This window comes from Pelodiscus sinensis, chromosome 2 (assembly GCF_049634645.1).
Source record: "Pelodiscus sinensis isolate JC-2024 chromosome 2, ASM4963464v1, whole genome shotgun sequence".
NCBI classification, from domain to species: Eukaryota; Metazoa; Chordata; order Testudines; family Trionychidae; genus Pelodiscus; species Pelodiscus sinensis.
This window is the reverse complement of record NC_134712.1, coordinates 117601887-117626375: the sequence shown is the minus strand read 5'-3', so window position 1 is coordinate 117626375 and position 24489 is coordinate 117601887. Positions and strand designations below refer to the sequence as shown.

Below are 24489 nucleotides of genomic sequence, written 5' to 3'. Positions count from 1 at the left end.
TATGTGCTCAAGCAATGTTTTTACCTAGGTAAGGTTTGCAGCACGCCTAGAGGTGCCAGAGCAATGAGCTGTCAAGCTAGAGATGCCAGGGCTCAGCAATATTTACCCCAGCTAAGAGTTTAAAAAATACCGCTGCCTTTGTCTGCATTGGGGTGCAAAGTGGTGCTTATAGGGTTGCCAGATGGTTTCAGCAAAAATACCGGACACGCGTGACATTACCTCCCAATCTACATTACATCTTATTTAGAAAATACCGGATATTTGTTAAATAGCCAGGCCTAGGCACTTGCCTGCCCACAAGCAGCAGGTCTGACTAGCCGGAGGGAGGCTGGGCGATTACAACGCCCCTGGCGGGCTCCCCGCCTTTCCGGGAGGAGGGATCCCGGGGCGCCGCGGCGCTAACACCCGCCCGAAGCCACCGCCCCTCTCAGCCCCGCTGCCGCCGCCACAGCGACGCCGGCAAGAGCAGCAGCAGCAGCAGCAGCAGCAGGACCCCGCACCGGTACCGCCCCCCCCCCCCCCCCCCATTCCCTGCCTGGCGCCTCTGCCGCGGGCCCGGCTGCGGGCGGGGCGGGCTCCTGGCGCGGCTCGCGGACCCAGCGCCGGGCGGGGAAGCGGCGGGGCCCGGGATTTCCACCCTGGGGCCCGGTCTCGCGGGGGAGGAGCCGGGACCCAGAGCGGCACCAGCGTCCCCTGCAGATACCGCGCTGCGCCTGCGGCCGCATCCCACGCGGTGCTGGAAGCGCTGCCCGCCGGGTGCGGCGGCGCCACCTGTTCCTGCGCTGCGGGGCGGCGGCGCCTGCCGGGGGGAGGGTGCCCGTGCGCGGGTGGGCACAGGGCGGCAGTCAGGGCCCGAGAGACCAGGCCCCGCAAACTGAATCCCCAGCTCCCACCAGGTGTCTCTGGCCTGTCCCTGCCCTGAGACGTGACTCAGCCGGTGGCTTCCTCCTGCCAGCAGGACCCGGGGCAGGAGGAGGCTGATGGTCCCTGGAACCTGTGATTCTGTGCACAATGCCTGGGCTGCGCAGGCCTGGGAGAAATAAATGGAGCCCCGGGGTCCCCAGCTACCGCCAGCAGCGCAGCAGGGCTAAGACAGGCTTCCTGCCCATGTGTGTCACCAGGGGCTGCCCAAGTGATGACTCCGCAGCTCCCATGGGCTGGGAATTAGGAGAGTGGTGACTGCAGGCAGTGGCCCCTCCACCCTGGAGCTACTGCCAGAGGCAGGGGCACCAACAGATTTGATGAACACCTAGGTGGTGGGGGAGTGGAAATCAGTGCTCCTGGAAGGGGTGGGGCTTTGGGTGAAAGGCGCAGGCCTGTGCCACTCAGGGCAACCCTGAGAGCTGCCCAGAGGGTGGTGCTCCAGTGGCGATTTAGAAGACTTGGGGCTCCAACTGCTTCCGCTCATGCTGGAGCCGTAGTGGTGTCTGGGAGCCCCAGGACTTAAAAAAACTGCTTGGTCCTGGGGCAACAGCAGCCTCTGCTCTTCTCTCAGCAGGCCTGGCCAAAGGGCGTGCCAGCCATTTTCAGGAGCCATCTGACGTCAGATGGCCACCCCTGACTCCTCCCTGCACCCGATCCCTAGCCCCAGCACGCAAACCTCCATCCTCTGTCCCAACCTGGTGAAAGTGAGTGAGAGTGGAGAGAACAGATGACGGAGGGCAGGGAGAGTAGCCCCAGGGACAGGGCAAGGCAGGGTTTGGGGTAAGGTCTTCAGGTCTGCATAATTCGACACCTGGAAGCCCTATGGGGTGGGACTGCTGTGGAAGTCCTGGAAGTGCTTGCTGTTCACTGGGCACCACCCAATTGTTAGGTGATCCATGAGGATGACTTGTCTGTCAATGGGGGCCCATAGACCATTCTGCCTTGGGGCCCAGAACTGATGTTGGTGGGCCTGGGGAATCATCCCTGCTTCGGTCGTCGCTGGGGTAGGACAGAACTGGAGTGTGGGATACATGCAGAACATAGGGATTTACTAAATCCGTAGCACGTACACTGGCTCTGCCTTGGTTGCTGACTCTTGTGGGAGAGGTTTGGGCAATGGGAGGTGCCTGAAAGTCATTGCTATTTACTGAGGCACTAAAACACAGCACCTGACTCTAAATGAATCCCTGCAGCCCTGGAATGAAGGCAGTAAAATCTGCAATGAACATACCGCTGTTATGTTCAACTGCTCTGTATAGTGGCATAAAGTGCTATTCTGGATGAGACTGGGCCCTATGGCAATGTCTTGAGCCAATCAAAGCCAGTATCTCTCCCAACTTGTCTCTCTATAAAGTCTATAAAACCAGACAGCACAAACTGATTGGAGGATTAGATCATGATCTTGAATTAAATTTTAATTGAAATGTTGGGATTATTTTTGGACTCATTGCTTGTATTATGCACATTCTGGTTATGTCATGTTGTGATCACCAGTCTTATGTATTACTTAAATGTAAAGCATGTTTTTTTTCTTTTTGAGGAGCATGGTGGAAGTGGGCAGCCTTTTGGAGTTCAGAGAGATTGCAGAGGTCCACACATGCAGATTTATTGCAGGATTGGCACCTTTGGAGGTTTTTTTTAGATACTGATATATCTACAAAAAAAATGCAACTTGTTAAATATAGCTTTTTGCCTTTGTTCTCATTACTCACCCATGTAAGAGCAGAGAACTGTAGAATTTTAGAAGATTAGAGTTGGAAGAGACCTCAAAAGGTCATCTAATCCAGTTCCCTGCTTGAAGCAGGTCCAACTCAAACTAAATCATCCCAGCCAGGGCTTTTTCAAGCCGGGCCTTAAAAGCCAGCACTGAGAATAACCTAGCTCCATCCACTTTGGAACCCCCAAATATGCCTGTCTAGTTTTTTTGATATGTATACACAATTCAAAAAAAATTAGATGAATTTTAAAACTCGGAGGCTACGTCTACACTGGCATGATTTTCTGGAAATGCTTAAAACAGAACAGTTTTCCGTTATAAGTATTTCCGGAAAAAGAGCGTCTACATTGGCAGGTTGCTTTTCCGGAAAAACCCTTTTTCCGGAAAAGCGTCCGTGGCCAATGTAGACATGCTTTTCTGGAAAAAAGCCCCGATCGCCATTTTTGTGATTGGGGCTTTTTTGCAGAAAAGACTACTGTGCTGTCTACACTGGCCCTTTTCCGGAAAAGCAGCTGATTTCTTACAGTAGATCGTCAGTCTTTTTCCGGAAATTTTTCCGGGGCCAGTGTAGACAGCTCGCAGCTTATTCCGTAAAAGCGGCTGATTTTCCGGAATAAGTGGCCCAGTGTAGACACAGCCATAGTATTCAGAGAAGTGAGAATAATTTTTAACATTAGTTCAGACAGGTATTGTTTCCCCAACAACAGCATAATATTCTTCTGTAATGAGTCAGAGGCCCTTCCCTACTTCCTATGGATCAAAGGGAGGTCACACTACTTCACTTTACTATTAGGGGACTTAGTAGAGTAGCTGTAGTGTCCTGGCTCTCAGAACAGGCTTAACTCCCAACGGTTAATAAGTCCTCGGCCCTCTGGGCAGGTAGAGCCAGTAACCAGACTAGGGCTGTGTCCAGACTCCATGCCTCCGTCGACGGAGGCATGTAGATTAGCCAGATCGGAAGAGGGAAATGAAGCCGCGATTAAAATAATCGCGGCTTCATTTAAATTTAAATGGCTGCCCCGATCTGCCGATCAGCTGTTTGTCGGCAGATCGGGAGAGTCTGGACGCGATGCCCCGACAAAGAAGCCTTTCTTCATCGACACAGGTAAGCCTCGTGAAACCAGGTTTACCTGTGTCGATGAAGAAAGGCTTCTTTGTCGGGGCATCGCGTCCAGACTCTCCCGATCTGCCGACAAACAGCTGATCGGCAGATCGGGGCAGCCATTTAAATTTAAATGAAGCCGCGATTATTTTAATCGCGGCTTCATTTCCCTCTTCCGATCTGGCTAATCTACATGCCTCCGTCGACGGAGGCATGGAGTCTGGACACAGCCTATGTGCTCTCACCCCCAGGCAGGAGAAAGCTGGCAAAGCATCGATAGTGATCCAGTGGGGAGCTGCTATTCCAGGAGTGACGGGACAGGGGTACTGGTGTACTAGCCCTGAGCCCTATCAGTACCAGGGTATCCCAGCATTGGGTCAGCAGGGATTCTCCTACAATACTCCGATCTGCTGTCAAGCCACAACACCTCTGCACCCAAACTCCTGGGCTGCTTCCTACCTGAGCTCCGGATCAGGTTTCTCTGGTTTGTCCAGATAGTTGGCTGCCAGGAGTCCCATTAGCTCCAGCTCCTCGGCATGAGGCCTCTTAATGTCCAGAAAGCCGCCTCGTTCAGCAGCAGAGTCCGCGGGCAGCAGCAAGCAGGACACATCTGTCTCTTTTTCTAGCTCTGCTCCCACTGAATTAGGGACTCCATCTTTTGTACTACCTGCCCTGTTTCTCCACTTCTACAGAGAGGGTGGTTCTTCCTCCTGTAGCGTGGAGGGAATCCAGTACACCTCACTTTAAAATGATTAAAAATGGGTGCTCTGTTGAGGTTACAACAAAATGAGGACATTGAATTTTTTCATGTCTTGTTGACAAAATGTTTTAGTAATCCAATGTTATTTTGTTCCTTTGCTCTTTTTGTGTGAGAAACAGACTATTTCCAGCTACCCTTAACTTTCTCACAATTATAAGTGCCTACATACTTCTTACGGGTGCTCTGCCAAAACCTACAACAAATAAGTAATCACTTGGCTGATGTCTAGACATCATATATGGAGTGGACCTTAAGGAAAGTTTTAAATTAAGGGACTGAAGTTCCTTTGCTCAAGAAGGGTATTTCATACATAGATGAAGTGCTTACATGGAGAGAAGACATTTTGTAGAAGAGGCTCTTTAATCTATCAGACAGAAATATATTCTAAGTCCTTTAGCTGGAAGTTGAAGCTTGAAAAAAATCAAATAGAAACTAAAGGTTTTATCAGGAAGGATAATCATAGAATCATAGAATCATAGAATAATAGGACTGGAAGGGACCTCAAGAGGTCATCGAGTCCAGCCTCCCGCCCTCAAGGCAGGACCACACTCCGTCTACACCATCCCTGACAGATGTCTATCTAACCTGTTCTTAAATATCTCCAGAGAGGGAGATTCCACCACCTCCCTTGGCAATTTATTCCAATATTTGACCACCCTGACAGTTAGGAATTTTTTCCTAATGTCCAATCTAAACCTCCCCTGCTGCACTTTAAGCCCATTACTCCTTGTCCTGTCCTCAGAAACCAAGAGGAACAAATTTTCTCCTTCCTCCTTGTGACACCCTTTTAGATATTTGAAAACCGCTATCATGTCCCCCCTTAATCTTCTTTTTTCCAAACTAAACAAGCCCAGTTCATGAAGCCTGGCTTCATAGGTCATGTTCTCTAAACCTTTAATCATTCTTGTCGCTCTTCTCTGTACCCTTTCCAATTTCTCCACATCTTTCTTGAAATGTGGCGCCCAGAACTGGACACAGTACTCCAGCTGAGGCCTAACTAGTGCAGAGTAGAGCGGCAGAATGACTTCACGAGTTTTGCTTACAACATACCTGTTGATACAACCTAGAATCATATTTGCTTTTTTTGCAACAGCATCACACTGTTGACTCATATTCAACTTGTGGTCCACTATGACCCCTAGATCCCTTTCCGCCATGCTCCTTCCTAGACAGTCGCTTCCCATCTTGTATGTATGGAACTGATTGTTCCTTCCTAAGTGGAGCACTTTGCATTTCTCTTTATTAAACCTCATCCTGTTTACCTCTGACCATTTCTCTAACTTGCTAAGGTCATTTTGAATTATGTCCCTATCCTCCAAAGAAGTTGCAACCCCACCCAGTTTGGTATCATCTGCAAACTTAATAAGTGTACTCTCTATCCCAATATCTACATCATTGATGAAGATATTGAACAGTACGGGTCCCAAAACAGACCCTTGAGGAACTCCACTTGCTATCCCTTTCCAGCAGGATTTAGAACTGTTAACAACAACTCTCTGACTACGGTTATCCAGCCAATTATGCACCCACCTTATCGTGGCCCTATCTAAGTTATATTTACCTAGTTTATCAATAAGAATATCATGCGAGACCGTATCAAATGCCTTACTAAAGTCTAGGTATATGACATCCACCGCTTCTCCCTTATCCACAAGGCTCGTTATCTTATCAAAGAAAGCTATCAGATTAGTTTGGCATGACTTGTTCTTCATAAACCCATGCTGGCTATTCCCTATCACTTTATTACCTTCCAAGTGTTTGCATATGATTTCCTTAATTACCTGCTCCATTATCTTCCCTGGGACAGACGTTAAACTGACCGGTCTGTAGTTTCCTGGGTTGTTCTTATTCCCCTTTTTATAGATGGGTACAATATTTGCCCTTTTCCAGTCTTCTGGAATCTCCCCTGTCTGCCATGATTTTTCAAAGATCATAGCTAAAGGCTCAGATACCTCCTCTATCAGCTCCTTGAGTATCCTGGGATGCATTTCATCAGGACCTGGTGACTTGCTGACATCTAACTTTCCTAAGTGATTTTTAACTTGTTCTTTGTGTATCCTATCTTCTAAACTTACCCTCTCTCTGCTTGTATTCACTACGTTAGGCACTCTTCCAGACTTCTCGGTGAAGACCGAAACAAAGAAGTCATTGAGCATCTCCGCCATTTCCAAGTTTCCTGTTACTGCTTCTCCCTCCTCACTAAGCAGTGGGCCTACCCTGCCCTTGGTCTTCCTCTTGCTTTTAATGTATTTATAAAAGGTCTTCTTGTTTCCCTTTATGCCTGTAGCTAGTTTGATCTCATTTTGTGCCTTTGCCTTTCTAATCTTGCTCCTGCATTCCCGTGTTGCTTGCTTATATTCATCCTTTGTTAGTTGTCCTAGTTTCCATTTTTTATATGACTCCTTTTTTATTTTGAGATCATGCAAGATCTCCTTGTTAAGCCAAGCTGGTCTTTTGCCATATTTTCTATCTTTCCTACACAGCGGAATTGTTTGCTTTTGGGCCCTTAACAACGTCCCTTTGAAATACTTCCAACTCTCCTCAGTTGTTTTTCCCTTCAGTCTTGCTTCCCATGGGACCTTACCTACAAGTTCTCTGAGCTTATCAAAATCTGCCTTCCTGAAATCCATTACCTCAATTGTGCTGGTCTCCCTTCTACCTTTCCTTAAGATCATGAACTCTATTATTTCGTGATCACTGTCCCCTATACTGTCTTCCACTTTCAAGTTCTCAACTAGTTCCTCCCTATTTGTTAAAACCAAATCCAGAACAGCTTCTCCTCTGGTAGCTTTTTCAACCTTCTGAAACAGAAAGTTGTCTCCAATGCAGTCCAGAAACTTATTGGATAGCCTGTGCCTCGCTGTGTTAGTTTCCCAACATATGTCTCGATAGTTGAAGTCCCCCATCACCACCAAATCTTGGGCTTTGGATAGTTTTGTTAATTGTTTAAAAAAGGCCTCATCCACCTCTTCCACCTGGCTAGGTGGCCTGTAGTAGACTCCTAGCATGATATCACCCTCATTTTTTACTCCTTTTAGCTTAACCCAGAGACTCTCTACACAGCTATCTCCTACGTTCATCTCCACTTCAGTCCAAGTGTGTACATTTTTAATATACAAGGCAACCCCTCCTCCCGTTTTTCCCTGTCTGTCCTTCCTGAGCAAGCCGTACCCTTCCATACCAACATTCCAATCATGTGTCCCATCCCACCAGGTTTCTGTAATACCAGAATCATTGGAATAATTTACCAAAAGACTCGATGGCTTCTCAAACTCTTCACATTATAAAATTAAGATTGGATGTATTTCTAAAAGATATATGGTAGTTCAATCAAAAGTTATGGGGTTGATGTTGCCCTGATGAGCATTTTTGATGTATCTTCACATGCTCGTAGGGAGAGTGAAGCTCTTAGGGCTGTGCAGATGGGTCTGAGAGACCACTATGATCCTTAAAATCCTTAAAATCTGAGCTGTGTACAAAATTGATACTTGCTAGCAGGGGAGCAAGCACTGTGATGAACAAATCCCACATATTTCCTAATTTCTCATTCCTGCTCCATAACTTTGTTTGATTCAACTGGATTTCTTGAATATGTATACACATCTGAACAGAGATGAACGATGTGACACATACTGCTACCCGACACATGCCTTGGATGCAATATCATGAACAATATGAAATAAGATGCTCTTTTAACATATTACCTCTTAATATCTCGGAGATAGTTGTTATATGTGATATCAATTCGAAAAAAGCTCTCTCATTTATTTTCATGTATATGCAGGTTAGTTTTCAAATACATTGGATTTTTTCCCTAATCTTGATTTTTTTCTCTTTTTCAGCTTCAGTAACTACAGGAGAAAGACACTGCAAATTTGCATGACTCCTAAAGCCTGCAGCAGTTGTCAGGATCCTGAGATTAGTTCTTACTCAGACTGTGTTGACCATAGACCTTGACATGTTTTCTTAATTTCAAAGACTCAGATTGTTAATATTGGGACTTATCCATCACTCAAAGCCCAGGGCAAACACCAGTGATGCCTTTTTATGAGATCCCAGAAGTTTATTCCCTCTGACATGTAGCAGTCTGAGCCAGCACACATATAGATTCCACTGTTTGGGAAACTAAAATGCAGCTCCATTATCATGGTGATGAAAGGAGTATGAGTGACTAGGCCTAATAGTACGGGCCATGGTATACGTAGAGCTGTATACCGCAAATAAATGCATTTGTCGATGGGAGCTGGGGAATAGTGTTCTTTTCCTAATAGGATTTTTGTAAAACAGAAGAGGTCGGATAATTCATTTACCTGGTAACAATGCCCTGAAACTGGGTTAAAGAGCTTTAATCCAGATGACAAGCTTCAGAGGGATAGCCATGTAATTTTGTGTCAGCAAAAACCATGAGAAGTCCTGTGGTCCCTTACAGCCTAAAAAATTTAATTGAGCATAAGCTTTTGTGGGCTGGAACACACTTCATCAGATGCATGAAGTGGAAACTTCAGTTTGGCAAGTATATCTACACATGCAAAGATGAGTATGTTACATTACTATGGGGAGGACCAGTACTAAGGAAGTCAAGTCAATCAGGGGGGATGTGGCCCATTCCCAACAGCTGATGAGAAGGTGAGAATACCAAAAGAGAGAATTACATTTTGTTGTGAGCTAGCCACTCCCAGTCTCTATTCAGACCCAGTCTCATAGGGTCAAGTTTGCATATGAATTCCATCTCTGCAGTTTCAGGCTGAAGTCTGTTTCTGAAATGTTTTTGCAGAAGTATGGCAACTTTCAAGTCTGTTACTGAGTGTCCAGGGAGGTTGAAGTGTTCTCCTACTGGTTTTTAAATGTTACCATTCTTTGTGTCTGATTTATGCCCCTTTATTTTTTGCATAGAGACAGTCTGTATTAAAATATATGGAATAGGAATCAAATAGGAATTTGAATGATAGAATGAATCAGTGTTACAAATACAGTATTATTAGTCTAAAGATACACACAGTATTTTTATAAAGCTGTGGATAATATACTTACACCCATTCTTTACGACCTGGTGGTAAGAGACAAAGGACCAGCCTTGCTTCCAGCATGCTTGGACAGTTCAGGTACAGGTTCCTCAGTTCTCGGGTGGGAAACACTGAAGCTAATGTGAAGAACTATTAAAGCTAACTTAGTTTATTTAAACGAATGATTTAAGCCAACTTTAAACTAAGAGCATTAGAAAGACAATAATTAAAGACAAAGTTTAGAGACTAATCTTAATGCCTAAATAGTCCACCTCCCTCATGAGCTCTGGGCATCCCATTTATTATGCTTAGGTGCTTGGGCCCATCTGCCATGTCCAAACCTAACTTCCACACCCATAAACTGTAAGGTTACATTTAATTAATAGGCTGGATACCTATGCATGATTTCATGTACTGATGACATGTGCATACACATAAATGAGATCATTCTCACCCATGTAATTTATTTTCTTGTGGTATACATGTTAAGTTTGAGGGTACGGAAGCCACACATACGCTATTAAAAGTCACTTTATCTTATCACCATTTATCAAGGTGAAACGTCCCAAATATATGGAGGTTGATTTTTCTATCTAGATAATGTCTAGGTCCCAGACATATGTAAGCCCAACTGTGTTATCAGGGTGAAAAATACTAATATTGCCTTAGCTCTGCATATACGATCTGTCCTGTAGGTCCCTTGCAGAATAGCTAAATTAGTTTACTATAAAACTACTATAATGAACAAATAATTAAACCATACATTTATGTAAGAAAATAAATGTATCTATAAGCAAGCAAAGTAGGTTAGCCCTACAGGCTACATTACTGAATTCCTGAAAAACAGTGTATACTGCTTATAAAGCTTAACACGAATCCTAGAGAATTGAAAAACTTTGCAATTTGTGTGAGTTTCCCTCTCTTGTTATCTGAAGGCTCTTATATAAACTCAATTTTGAGAGAGAGAAAGTGTGTGCACATGGTCCCTAAAAGTACTTGACACTGTGTTAGAAACTGAAGTGGTGTAAAACCATGTAGTTCTTCTGACTTCAGTGAAGCTACGGCATTTTGTATCAGCTGAGAACATGGCACGTTAAATACTCATTATCTTATATGATCTTTCTTTCGTGTTTTATCTTACAGGTTCTGAACCATGGATTCAGACCTCAGTAAAGCAAACACCAACTTTGCACTCAGCCTATTCAAAGAGCTGAGTGAAAATGCCAATACACAGAATTTATTCTTTTCTCCTTTGAGTATCTCCTCTGCTTTGGCCATGGTTTTTTTGGGTGCAAAAGGTAACACTGCAGCCCAGATGGCAAAGGTATGTCTGGATAAATGTGACCCACTTAACACAACTTTTCTCTAGAATCTCATCCACAGCTCTCCGTTGTATGTTCTGTACCCTGTACTTATGCAAAACTTCCATTATCCTCCAAAGCCAGTGTTTCCCAATTGGTGACGGCAAAGGTTCCGTAAAGAGCTGGCACTCCTCTTCTTAAAAGAACAGAGCTCTGGCGCTCTCTCTCTTTTTTTTTTTTTCCTAGACAAAACGCGACAGGGGCCTTTTTTTTAATAAGGCAACCCTAGGGGTTCAGTGGCCAAATAAAATTGGGAAACACTGTCCTAAGCTATGTCTACACTGCACACTTATTTCAAAATAACTCAAGTTATTTCGAAATAAGAGAGTGCACATCTACACAGCAAGCCCGCTTATTCAAAATAATTTTGAAATAATGGGCTTCTCATTTCAACTTCTGTAAGCCTTTTTTCACGAGGAGTAAGGGATGTTGAAGGAAGAGTGATCTTCCTTCGACTTCCTGCTGTGTAGTCAGCGCCTAAAGCTGAGTTAAGCTACTTCAGCTTCAGCTACGCAATTACCATAGCTGAAGTTGCATATCTTAATTTGACTTTAGCCCGCAGTGTAAACGTAACCCTAGTGTGCCTGAGAGTAGAATTTTGCCAGCACTGCGAGAGGGCTCTCTAGTTGCCTAAAGATTTAGATAACTTCAAAGTCTCTAGAATTTATATCAAACTGGTAATCTTTACATATGCCTTAAATACATAGCCAGGAGCATTTTCTTAAAATCAACCTCAAGTTTGTGTAACCAAAAAAATTACTGATTGCTTTTGCAAATACAGGCCTGGATCACTGAGCTCTTCATGGCAAATCCTGTTTCAATGACCACTCAGAACCTCTAGAAAGGAAGAGGGGGCAGGATAGAAGAGTTGGGTGCCCAGTATGGAGCTCTGAAGTTCCATTAATTGGTCAAGCAAAGAGCTAAGGTCTATACTAGGAGATAAGTTCGAATTCTGATACGCAACTTCAACTACATTAATTGTGTTGCTTAAATCGAAATATTTTAACTCAACCTTTGGCACTGTTCACACTGCAGGAAGTTGAAGGGAACATGCTCTCCTTTTGACTTATTAACTCGTCGTAGAAGCAGGACTACTGGCATTGATGGGAGTGCCCTCTCAGTTCAAATTCTCCTGTCCTCACTAATTGAAACCCTGGAATATCAAATACGGCTACTTCGATTTTACGTGTAGTGTAGACATGGCCTAAGAGGAGAACCAAGAGAGACAGTCACAAATGCTAAGGAGGAACATGATTTAGTAAAGGAGAGTGATCAATAATGACAAAATTGGCAGGAATCAAGGAAGACGATGGAGTTGAGGTCCTGAGATCTGGCTGCCAAGAGGTTATTAAAGAAAAGGACTTCTATGTTGTAGCTCTGTACCCTTTTAGTTTCTCCTAAAATTGTGGCTTTTTGTGTGTATTTTGGTAGGTGTGCTGGGATGGGAGTTACCAATTTGAACAATTGATTTATAGTTGTCCAGGTAGTCTTACACAATATTTGACTTAGAGGAGAGGAAGAGTCTGTCTAAACTTTCAGCTTCAGCAGTAAAATAGGGTGGGGTTGAAACTAATTCCTTGTAATCTGTTAGGAGTTCTAGAACGTGCTTTTATATGTCTTTTGTTTAGGTGGATTAACTATTAGTAGAGTTTGCTATAAAAAATATAGGCACCAGCGGATGGAAACATTCTCTTATTCTGTGTCAGCAAAATCTTTTGCTCAAAAATCAACCAGCACAACAGGTCTGCAATTTCTATGACAGTCATATCATGGCAGTTTTTAGCAGTTATTACTTTTAAGCCAGTCCAGCATTTGGGGGTAGTATTTTTACACCTATGGAAATAAAAAGAGAATATGGCCTGATCTTGATTTTAAAACCATCGGTCTAAGAGACCTGACATCACTGAATTTAGCCTAGAGACCTATTGTGGGTGTCCCACAATTATCCCAGGCTGCATTTGGTTGAATTGAGTCTTTTGTGTTCTATGAGGGCAGTTCCCTTGGTGAGCCACCCATCTGCCCTCTGTGGGTTGTTTGGCCCTTTGGGTAGCTTCTGGGATCTTGCGCCATTTCTGTCCTTTGGGCATTTGCCTACGTACATGCAATGAAGCAACACAGATCATTTCTTCGTTTCGCTAAGGTTTCAACTCAGATAAGTGCCAGATCTGTTTTTCAATGTATTCTGTATTTTGCTAACTACTCTCCAGGTTGGACCTCCCTGGTCTGGCACCTTCAGGACCGGATTGGTCCCGAATCATGGAATTTGCCAGAGCAGGGGAGGCCTCTGCCACTGGCTCCTCCACCCTTCTGATCATCTGCGCTGCCAGCTCCATTGCCCTTGCTGTTCTTCACTACCCCCGACCCCAGCCTGTAGGGTTGCTGGTTCTCCAGCCACCATCGTAGCTGGACTGCCTGCCGGGCAGTCGTTGGGCCCCAGCCCCACGCTGCTATTAGCTGCCACAGGTCCAACCTCAGCCACAGTTCAGGCCCCATTGCCAGGGGCTGACCAGGCTCTGGCCCCAGCCATGCGCTGCAAGGGGCTGCCACCAGCCCCTGTCCAATGCCATTGGCTGCTGGGGGCTGCTGCTAGTTCCGGACAGAGGCTCACTACTGCAAGTGGCTGACAGCTGGTGCAAGCCCAAGCTCCTGCCCTGTTCCTGCTGCTTCAGCCCGGCCCCACTCCTGGATGGCCCTCCTGCCTCTAGGCCTCCGGGGCTCTCTGATCCAAGAACATGCACGGTCCTCTTAGACCAGTTTTGGGAGGTACATCCTATACTGTCAGTTGCTTCATTTTAGTAAAGAAGAATAAGAAAAATAATGGGGGAAAGGAACGATACAAACATGAAATGATGCAATAAAAAAATCCATTATGGAAGGGAAAATGGAGGCCCTGTTACAAGGAAGCAGGATCCTCTGGTAATGGTTGAATTGAAGGCATAGATCCAAAACATTGCTGGCAGCTTTTGGGAAAGGAATGTTAAAAGGGATATAGTCAACTGAAATCATACCTTGTCTGAATTCTTTTTACCCAATAGCGTTGGAAGTACCCCTTAAGATTAGGGGGAAGTGAGTCAGTTTTTCACCGTTTGTTTACATGTTCATTTGACAGCACTTCTTGTTTTGCTGTTTTTTCCATAGAGAGGTTTACTTGTTTGTTAGACTGTTTCACACAATGAAACAAATTCAAAAAATTAACTATAAAGCAAAAAAATTGGCATGGGCATATAGACTCAGGGTATGAGACCTGAAGCGACTTTAAATTCATATTCTGAAACTTCAAAACAGCTATGTTAATTTCACAGCTTTTCCTCTTCTAACTTGCACAATGAGCTGCAAACGTGTTGGGTCCTGTGAAATTGTTTCCCTTTTAGGGCTGACTTGGGTATTCAGAATGCAGCTTTCATCTTTAAGGGCTGAAAGGCATTGTACTGACCTCTTCCAAAGTGCGTATTTCACACATGTGGGTCATGCCGAGTGTATATCTTTCTCTTTCTACAGGTGCTTTCTTTGGTCAAACCTGAAGAGATTCATGATGGGTATCAGTCACTTATTTCTGAAATTAACAGACCAGGCACTAAGTATGCGCTTAGGATTGCCAACCGGCTCTATGGGGATAAGACTTGTCAAATTCTTACAGTAAGTCAAATATTCAGTTGGTTTTTATGTTATGACACATTTTCTGTGGTTCCACTTCTGAGTGCAAAGGAAAGGTGCTGGCTTTAATCTCCAGGCACTATGCCGTTCAGACCGGAGTAGCCAAAACCAGTCTCCTTGTAATATCCAATTGTGTGCTCAGCTGACTGTTTGACAGTCCATAGCGCTGAACTCTTGAGAACCGGAGTAGAGTGTTGTCAATGGAAGGACCATCAAATCCCAACTCTTCAGCATTCCAATAATCACTCAGGCCTGTTTGGCCAGGAGCTATGATTTTAAAAATTTCTTTCTGATGGCGGATACAGAGGGAAATAAGCATTATTGTGTGACTAACTGGGACGTCTTCTCTCCCCTTAAATTGTACAGTGCGTTCAAAGAACACACCACTGGGCACAACATTACTTTTTTAAATGAGAAAGAAGAGGGATTAGATATTCTCCAAAGACTTAGGGTGTACATTTTCCTTCAAAAATATATCTGAAAAGTGTACTCCTCTGAATGCCCCTCTGTGGCTGAGGGCACATCTGCAATTTTTGGTTCAGCTCTTTTCTGGGGGTAAAGATGTTCCAGAAAGATTTCTGGTCGGTTTCTCCAGACCAGGCGTCTTCTTACCCCCTAGCTGCAGAGGGTCGGGGGGATCCAGACCCACCCACTCCTCTGGGCTTTGGCCCAGGGACCCCAGGAGTAGGAGTTGACTGCTCAGATTCTCTAGTGCTTGCTGCTACCTTGCTCCCTGGGCCACTTCCTCAAGATGCTTCTCCGTCCCACTCTTTCTAACTCCCATGCTTCATATCTGAAAATTAAGAGATAGTAGGAAATCATGCAAGTTTTAAACTTTAAGAAATAAACTTGCACTTTCAGTATGGCAATCAAGCTTACCCTTCCCAATCCATGAAATGTTATTAATAAAAAGGTCTGCCAGTAAAAATTGGCTCAGATCAAGAATTCCTCTTTTCAATTAAAGTTAAAACCGCTGTGATTAAATATTTAAACTTGGTATCTTTGGCAGTAGGTCCATAAAACAGAAGACTTCAAAATACAATTTGGAGAGAGAAAACATGCTTTTCACCTAAGCACATAGTTACTGACCTATTGACATTTGCACAGGAGGCCTTTCATAAGGCTGAAGAGCAGAGTATTATGGTCCAAAAAAGATATATGATACAGAAATGAACCCCGGGACATTTCACTTCTGAACTATATCAAGTCTGAAGGTCACTGTGAGGATTACAAAATGCTTCATCTGTAGACCAATTTACAAGGCCTGGTATTCTCCAACTGGAGCATGCAGTGCTGTTGTTGATCTGTTATTAAGCCAGCTGATCTGAGTAAAAATGTAATAAAAGAAAATGAAATGTACAGTTTGAAAAGAAGTGATAACAAGTTGTGTCTACAGTGACTCTTTCAGAAGGAGCGGGGAAGAGGAAGTAGATTCTATGTTTGAATCTTTTACAACTGCCCACCAGCAAAATATACTGTTAAGATAACTTCCTTTGCTTGTCATAGACATTTATAGATTCTTGCCAGGAATTCTACTATGCAGAGGTAGAACGAGTTGACTTCTGTGGAGATGCAGAAGATTCCAGAAAACATATAAACGCCTGGGTAGAAGAAAAAACTGAAGGTAAGTAGCTTGCAGAATTTCACAGGGTCTTTCTAAACAGCCAGCACGTTCTTAAAAAGTGTATGGCAATAGAAAAGATACAATAAAGGAAAGGGGGGGGGGGGGGAAAGTGAATCCTTCAGATTAAGATGTAGTTCTTGTTAGGGTATTGGCGAGTAGTCAACTACACAGGTACCCCATAAGCTTATTGGGCAGTCGAATGGAGTACTCAACTACTCGCTTCCCCCGTTCCTTGCTGCCTCTGCATGTGGTGGGCCAAGGTTCGCCGCTGGCAGAGGCAGCTCTGGCAGCAGCCCTTGTTCATAGCAGCGGGGGATGGCCACACGCAGGGCTGCTGGAGTCGGCGTGAGCCGGGACTGAGCAATCCTGACTCGTGCTGGCAGGATGCTGCGCCTCTGCATTTTAAATGTACTAAGAGCCTGCCAGCTCTTACCACATTTAAAATGCGGAGCCACTAAAATGCAGGTGTGTCCCGTAGCCAGCGCGAACCAGGATTGCTCCTTCTAGGCTCCATCCTGTTCTAGGAGCTATCCCTGGTGTGGCTCTGCAAAGTGGCCCCTTATCTACTAATCTGTAGTCGATACCAACTGTATTGGCTACATTATTAACCAGATAACCACAATTTAACATCCTCAGCTCTTGTATTGTGCAGTTAGTAGTCAATACTGTAGTTAATAACACAAGTAGGTGGATAGGTGCGTATTAACTAAAAGCTCTTCTTCCTTTCATGTGTCCTAAGGTAAAATCCAGAATCTGCTGGCTCAGGGTGTTGTTGATTCCATGACCCGACTAATCTTGGTGAATGCCATGTACTTCAAAGGCAATTGGGCAACTCCATTCGACAAATATGGGACAGTGGAAATGGAATTTAAAATTAACAAGGTATGAAGTAGGGAAACCTCACTAAGTTTGCACTACTCTTCACCCAGAGGAAAGAAGAAATGCATTTAATCAGGAATGCCCTAAGCACACTTTCCTATACTCCTCTATTCTATTCTATCCCATCCCAGACCCTCAGCATTATTTTAATGTTGCTTATTTTAACAACATCTTTGAAACTACATTTTCAATGGAATATGTTAATTTAGATGTATCCCTGCTTTCCTTCATTCTCTCTCTGCTTTCTGCTGGACCTCTCAGTGTATTTTCTGCATTGGAGGGAGTTAGCCTTGAACATAATTACAGAAGATACAATAGTCAGAAATGTAACATGGAAGGGAAGAATGTGGATAAAGAAGTGTCTTGACAGTTTGGGATTCCATAAATTGTTCAGTGGTTAGAGATCCTGCAAGGCATTTAACTGCCCTGCTCTCTAATTTTTTGCTGACCTGTGTGTAGAACTGCCACAGAATTAAGGGTAGTGACAGAAACTGGTTCCCCCACCTTCAGTTTTTAGATCTTCGCTCACCTTCAGTTTCTTCAGTGTATATTAAAGGCAGCAAGTGTGGGGCATGGCGGGGGGAGTGAGAGCTGGATTAAAAGCCGTTTCCCGCAGCACCATCTCCGTGGTGCCAAGGAGAGGAGACAAGGGAGGCAGAGGCACAGCGGGGCTGCAGCTCTGCCTTTCAAATGATGTACCAAGCTCTTACTACATTTAAAAGGCAGAGGTGCAGTGGGGTTATATCCCAGGGCCAGCTCGAGCTGGGACTAAGCAATTGCATATTGTGCCGGCTCCGGGATACCATGGCTTTGCCTGCTGGACGCATCTTTGTGATAGAGCAGTAGCTGTAAGAAATTTAAGTTACTTTCTCCCCTGCTTAGTTCTCCCTTTTCTTCTTCTTGGGGGTTGGCGGATCAGTACTGTGGTGATTTCCCATTGAATACAGGAACATGCTGAGGCCAGATCTCCACGCAATAGAGAAGGTCATTTTACGATAAGCAATTCCAGCTATGTAAATACAACTTAGCTGGGGTTGATATACCGTCAGCCGAGTTTCAGTGCTGTCCTCCTAGCGGGAAATCAACAGGAGAAGCTCTCCATTGACTTCTCTTTCTCTTCTCAACTGCGAGGAGTACCACAGTCAATGGAGATACCCTCAGCTTTCATTTTAGTGTCTTTCTACACCACTAAATTGAATCTCAGAAAATTGACTTCCACAGCATTGATTCTCCATATTCCCCTAGTAAATACAGACATGGCCTTAGGTTTCAACCCTAATCTTTAAATCTGTTTATGAAAGTGGACTGAGTCACTAGAGCACTGTATTTTGTGCATGACAAGGAATATAACCTTTAAAGGAATTCATTAGGAACTACAGCACTGTCATTCACAACAACTCAAGGGCAAGACAGCAGATGACCCGCAACTGCGGAATTCACTTTATAAAACATAGGAACAGCCCCAATTCTCAGTGGTTCCAGAACAGGCTGTAAAACTCGCTTTTATCCTCAGCCTGCTTATGCTCACTAATCATTGGTGAACTGTCAAAAATAGAGTTCAGATAAACATTCAGAATTCCCAATGTTATCTGAACTTTTAGGCTCCTCTCTGATATCAACTCTGAACATATCAACAGCTGTTCCAGAATACTAATAGCCACTCACTTTTTCTCTTACGAGCCATGATCATTAATCTACTTACAGATTCTCTGTCTGTTTTTGCTGCTGCTCTTTTCATAACACCCAGCAAGATCCACAAGGAAATCTGCTTTGTGCTCCTCTCTATTCATCCCATTTGTTTACAGGCAATTGCAGTCCTGGTTCTATAATTTAACATTCAGATGTTTGAAATCTCCTGCTTACTGACCGTTTAGATGTAAGGTTTGGAAAATTTAATGAAAGTTTAATTTTTACTTTCTCAACTTGTGCCTCATCTTTAATGACAAGAAAATAATGAAAAAGCCTCATTAGCTTGTGCTCCGTAAGAAAAATAGTCGAGGAGAGAGGATTAAAAAAGGGCATTTCAGACCACTAGTTTGAATTGCTTGTAATTTTGAGATTTAGTTATTTTTAAAACATCACTAAAATGTTTGATATTTCTTTTGTGATAGCATGCCAGGGACTGGTAGCATAAAAATCCAAAATATGAGAGTGTAACCCACACACATTCTGGGTGTCATGTGCTGACCCTTCTAGTGACACTGAGAATACTTACAGGGAGTATAATGAGTCTACTCTACAGCCATAACTAATAATCAGCTGCATGGGTGGTCAGTGAAGGGAATCACTCAAAGCCCCACCCCTTATGCCGAGGTTCCGCCCTCCACCACTACGAGGAGGGTGATTGGGCACTCACGCAGACCCGGCCTCCCCTACCCCAGAGCACTGTGGAGGAAAAGAGGGTGCACGACTCGAGCCTCCTCGGCACCAGAGCAAGACTCTGCCCCTAGAACACCTACAATAGGCCTTCTGGGGGCGGAGTGCGGGCGGGCCAGGATGACGGTTTGGGAGGGCAAAGCCTTCTCTTGCCTAGGCTACTGACCGCCTGTGACGGCGCGTTGGGGGTTCCCCGTCTCCTGCACCCCGAAATGGCACAAACAGACTGCACCAGCCAGTGGAATTGAGGGTGGTTTATTGCTCCTCCAGCACAGCGCAGCACAGATGGAATCTGGTTACAGGAACTGGGCTAGGATGCCTCAGGCCCCCTTGAGATGGGGGAGACTGGGCCCCTAAACTCCAGCTCCTCTCCCTAGGCTGTCTCATCCATCCTCACAGACAGCCACCAACCAACTAACCCACTTCCAGCCCTGCCCCCCAGCCAGGGCCGCATTCACCTTCCTTTGTTCCTCTCCATGGGGGTGTCTGGCCACTGGTTCCACAAGTTTGGCCTTACCTCTGCCTAGTGAGGTTTTCCCTGCTGGGTCTTGCTCCAGACAGCAGGGGTCACCACAGCCCAGCAAGTACCCCCACTACGTCACACCGCCCATGATCAGTTGGCTTTTAGCACATGCATTAGAGGCTCATGCACTCAGCTCCAGAGGTCCCCAATTCGATTCTGTCTGGCGATTATTTACGCTGAAGATATTCCCAATCCATTTGAAACAAAGATTGAAATATGTATAAATTAAAAGGCTTGAATCCAGGAGTAGAACTATTTAGGCTCAGAGGTTTAGTGTTTTTTAAAAGATGTGTGTACACATTAAGCAACTAAAATACATATAAATGTGTTTCCTGAATGTAAATTTCAAGGGAATAAGCATTACAAATGGGAAGAGCCTCATGGAATTCTGGTTCATTCCCTCCCACCAAAACAAGAAGCGTAGTGCTAGGACTCTTAACTACAATATTTTCTAGTACTAGTTTCAAGTGTCCTATGTAATTTGTATCTTGGTTCTTCTAGTGTCTCCCAACTTGTTGACATTTAATGCTTTTTTTTTAAAGGATGAAAGCAAACCAGTGCAAATGATGTTCAAGAGAGATGAATTTAAGATGGGATACATAGCAGACTTTCAGACCAAAGTCCTTGAGCTCCCTTATGTTGATAATGAGACTAGTATGATTATCCTGCTTCCTGATGAAATCCAAGATAATTCCACTGGCCTGGAACAGGTAAGGCACTTTGTACAGAACACAAAGACAACTGAAATCCTGCTAGAGAAGAGCCTTTGACTAAATCTCATGGAGATCTGTGACTTCAAGCCCCCAGCTCCTAAGTCCCCAGTGTCAGCACAGGGTGGAGAGCCGGAGGAGGCATTGCCCCCGTCCCCCAAAAGATGGGAACGCTGTATCTCACTGTCAAGTACGCCCAGCTCTCTCTGATGTCCAGAGACATGTTAAGTTCTGAAAGGAGAGACTTCTTGGCCAGGGGAGGGGTCACCAGGGACTGGGATGAAAGCAGAATGGAGTGAGTGACTGACTGAGGGAGATCCTAGAGAGCTTCCACTGACAGATCACTTCCTGTTTGATGGATTTCACCCCCATATTCCTTAATAACTGTTGAGGGGTGAGCTCTCTCTCACTATACCTGACCTATCTAATAGTCGTTTCATATGGGAGTCCTCAAGTCTCCTGAGCTACTGATTTCCTTTCTGTGCTCTATTGTTGCCAGGCTGGCAAGAGACAGCGACATGGTAGTGCCTCTCCAACAGTAGCCACTTCTGCAAAGTACAGTTCGTTGTTAATGACAACATTCAGTTGCCTTAACTTGTCACCATGAAATCTGGCTTTACAATGGTACTTGCATATAGCACAGTGGGGCTCTGAGCCTAATTGGGTAACCTTTTGACTGTATTGGAAAAAGAATAAAAGTGTTTCTGGCTGTCATTTATTTTTCACTTCTGACTACAGCAGTAACATTCACTCCACTGTGTAGAGATACACCACAGTCATTATTTTGTGATTACAAATTCATGGCTTTTCTTCCACTTCAATTTTGTGACCTTTTTTCTTTAGCTGGAAAGAGAACTTACCGGTGAGAAACTTGCAAAGTGGATAAATCTAGAGAAGATGGACGTCACTACAGTGGAGGTGTCTTTACCCAGATTTAAATTGGAGCAAACTTACAATTTGAAGCCTGTACTGAGAAGCATGGGAATGACTGATATATTTGATGAAACGAAGGTGGATTTATCTGGAATGTCGGCCAAGAATGACCTTGTTCTGTCTGAGGCTGTTCACAAGTCCTTTGTGGAGGTGAATGAAGAAGGCACCGAGGCAGCAGCTGCTACTGGAGTAGCTTTCACGTTGTGTTGTTTATGGACTGGACCACGGTTCACTGCTGACCATCCTTTTCTCTTCTTTCTCCGGCACACCACCACTGGCAACATCCTGTTCTATGGCAGATTTTGTTCCCCCTAAAAAGAAAAATTGCAGAGTACATGCTGTACTGTACCCTAAACACCCTTCTCTCTTGTGCCTGAAATAGCTTTTTGTTGTCCTCCAGTCAAATGTAAGGAACAATTCTGAATATCAAGATCATTTAAGAATGTCTGTTCCAAAGGGTAACACTTAAAATATCACTTGACACAGTTCACTGGAAAATGTCACTTGTTTCCTATATATCTAAATAAAGGATTCTTTAGCGTGAGTCCAGGATCATATTTAGTTGTAATTAATTGCTTAATCCATCGCTCTATACACATTCATATTCCCCTAGTATTTTGGTTCTACTACTTGCACTTGCTTAACAGCAAGTTGTAAGATTTCATGGGGAGAGGAAAAATAAATGACTGGTCTTCAAGTACTTTTTGCAACTTTCCCCTCTGTGTCTCTCATTTACCAGACTGATTTCTTCCATGTGTAGCTGTGCTCCTCGCCCCCACGCCAAAAGCTGCAGCTCAGAGGCACTACTAGCACCAAATGCACTTGCTCCATACCGGGGAGGGGGACATGCGTGACATCAGGCTGTTGTCCCACAGGAAATGTATATATAAAAAAGAGAGAGAGAGAGAGAACATGAAATAATCACACCAGTTTCAATTATTTTGGTAATTTATCTCAAAATACTTGTCAACAAGTCTTTCTCTTTCCATATATATAAAAAAGTTTTTCCTGTAGGACGACAGAGTGACCTGATCATGTCACTCTGGGTATGTCTACACTACAAAGTTAATTCGAACTAACGGATGTTAGTTCAAATTAACTTTGATAGGCGCTGCACTAGCGCTCCGCTAGTTTGAACTTAATTCGAACTAGCGGAGCGCTTAGTTCGAACTAGGTAAACCTCATTTCATGAGGACTAACGCCTAGTTCGAACATACTAGTTCGAACTAAGGGCTGTGTAGCCCTTTAGTTTGAACTAGTGGGAGGCTAGCCTGTCCCAGCTTGCCCTGCTGGCCACTCTGGCCAACACCAGGCAAACTCTAGTGCCCCCCTCCCGGCCCCATAGCCCTTAAAGGGCCCTGGGCTGGCTACAGTGTTTGTGCCAGTTACAAGGCTGCCAGCATCGTGCCAGCAGACCCTACACCTGACACCCCATGAACCAGCCACCCGATGCCCCCCAGCCCTCCCCCTCTTCCCGGAACCAGCCTGGCGGCTCCCAGGAGCCTGCCCGGGGCTGCAAGAGAAGGGCGCCTGCGTGGTCTAGTGCGGAGATCGTGGACTTCATCGAGGTTTGGAGGGAAGCCTCCAATGTCCACGATCTCCGCACTAACCACAGGAACGTGGCCGTCTACGGCCGCATGGCTGCCAGCCTGGCCGCCAGAGGCCACCACCGCAGCAGGGAGCAAGTCCGCTGCAAAATAAAGGACCTGCGGCAGTCCTACTCCCGGGCCTGCCTGCCAGGGGCCGACCCGGAGGCCTGCCCCCACTTTCTGGCTCTGGACCGCATCCTGGGGGCTCACGCCGTCCCTGCCCCCAGGGTGGTCATCCACCCCGGGGCGGAGGGACCACTCAGTGACACGGAGGAGGAGGAGGAGGACGCCGAGAGCCAGGAGCCTGACGGCAGCCTGCCCAGGACCCGGGACTCCCGAGGAACCCCACAGAGCCGATCGCCTGTGTCGTCAGAGGCTGGGGAGGCCTCCACATGTGAGTACCATCATGCTCCCCTTAAGTGTACGGGAGGTTGGGGGGAGAGGGAGCCCAGGGACCGTGCGCCTGCCCTTGCCCACCACGGAGCAGCAGCTGGGTGTCATGCAGGGGCCCTGGCCTTGCAGAGGGGGGCTGGGTTTCACCCACCTGGGTCCCAGGGAGAATTGACCGCTGCTCTTGTTTCACCACAGCTGCAGCACCTGGGCCTGCAGGGCGCACCATCCTACCTGCAGCAGCCGCCCACGCCCGGGCCAGCAGGAGAGCCAGGAACCAGGAGGAGTACCAGCGGGCGGCACCTCCGCTTCCTGGATCACCAGCTCCGCACCCAGGACCACTGGGTCCAGGAGGACACTTCGGCTGCACCAGCGGAGCTTGGAGGCACTGGAGGAGCAGGGCCGTGCCCTCAGAGGCCACCTCCAGAGCCTCCTCGACCGGTTCCCGCTTCCTCCTGCTCCTGCTCCCCCTGCTCCTGCTTCCTCTGCAGCCCCCGTCCCTCCTGCCCCAACCTCCACACCCATTCCCCCCCGACGCCCCCTCATCCGCAGTATTGCAAGACGGGAGAGGCAGCCGGACCCCCACCCCTGAGCTTTCCTTTCCCTTCCTTCCTTCCACCCCCTTCCAGCTCCCTCGTCCCAGTTTTCCCCCTCCCCTCTCCCACCCTCACTCCTCCGTTCCCCCACCCCACTTATGTTAAATAAAAAGAGATGTTGTTTGCCAAAACAGGTGTCTTTATTTCACATTAGGAAGGGTGGTTAGGAAGGGGAAAGGGGAAGGCGGGGAGGGTGGAAGAAGGCCCCAGTGGGGCATGCAGGGAGAGTTCAGTCCTCCGCCTCCTCCACCAGGAAGCTCTCCCGCAGGGCTTCCCGGATCCGGACAGCCCCCCGGTGGGCTTCCCGGACAGCAGCAGTGTGGGGCTGAGCATAGTGGCCAGCCATGT

The 24489-nt window shown here is 45.8% G+C and overlaps 1 protein-coding gene across 3 annotated transcripts; it reads left to right on the top strand.

Moving 5' to 3' along the window:
* Nucleotides 1–308: 308 nt before the first annotated feature.
* LOC102458238 (serpin B6-like) lies at nt 309–22111 on the top strand. Of its 3 annotated transcripts, none has more exons than XM_075921363.1 (8): nt 309–502; nt 2468–2555; nt 10650–10830; nt 14366–14503; nt 16028–16145; nt 16885–17027; nt 20466–20633; nt 21477–22111. In XM_075921363.1, the coding sequence occupies exons 3-8, from the start codon at nt 10660–10662 to the stop codon at nt 21879–21881; spliced, it is 1143 nt and encodes a 380-aa protein (XP_075777478.1). In that variant the 5' UTR covers nt 309–502; nt 2468–2555; nt 10650–10659; the 3' UTR covers nt 21882–22111. The 3 variants fall into 3 exon arrangements, with proteins under 3 accessions (XP_075777478.1, XP_075777477.1, XP_075777476.1); XM_075921362.1 differs by having other exon boundaries at nt 2465–2555; XM_075921361.1 differs by lacking the exon at nt 2468–2555 and having other exon boundaries at nt 310–502.
* The last annotated feature ends 2378 nt before the right edge of the window (nt 22112–24489 follow it).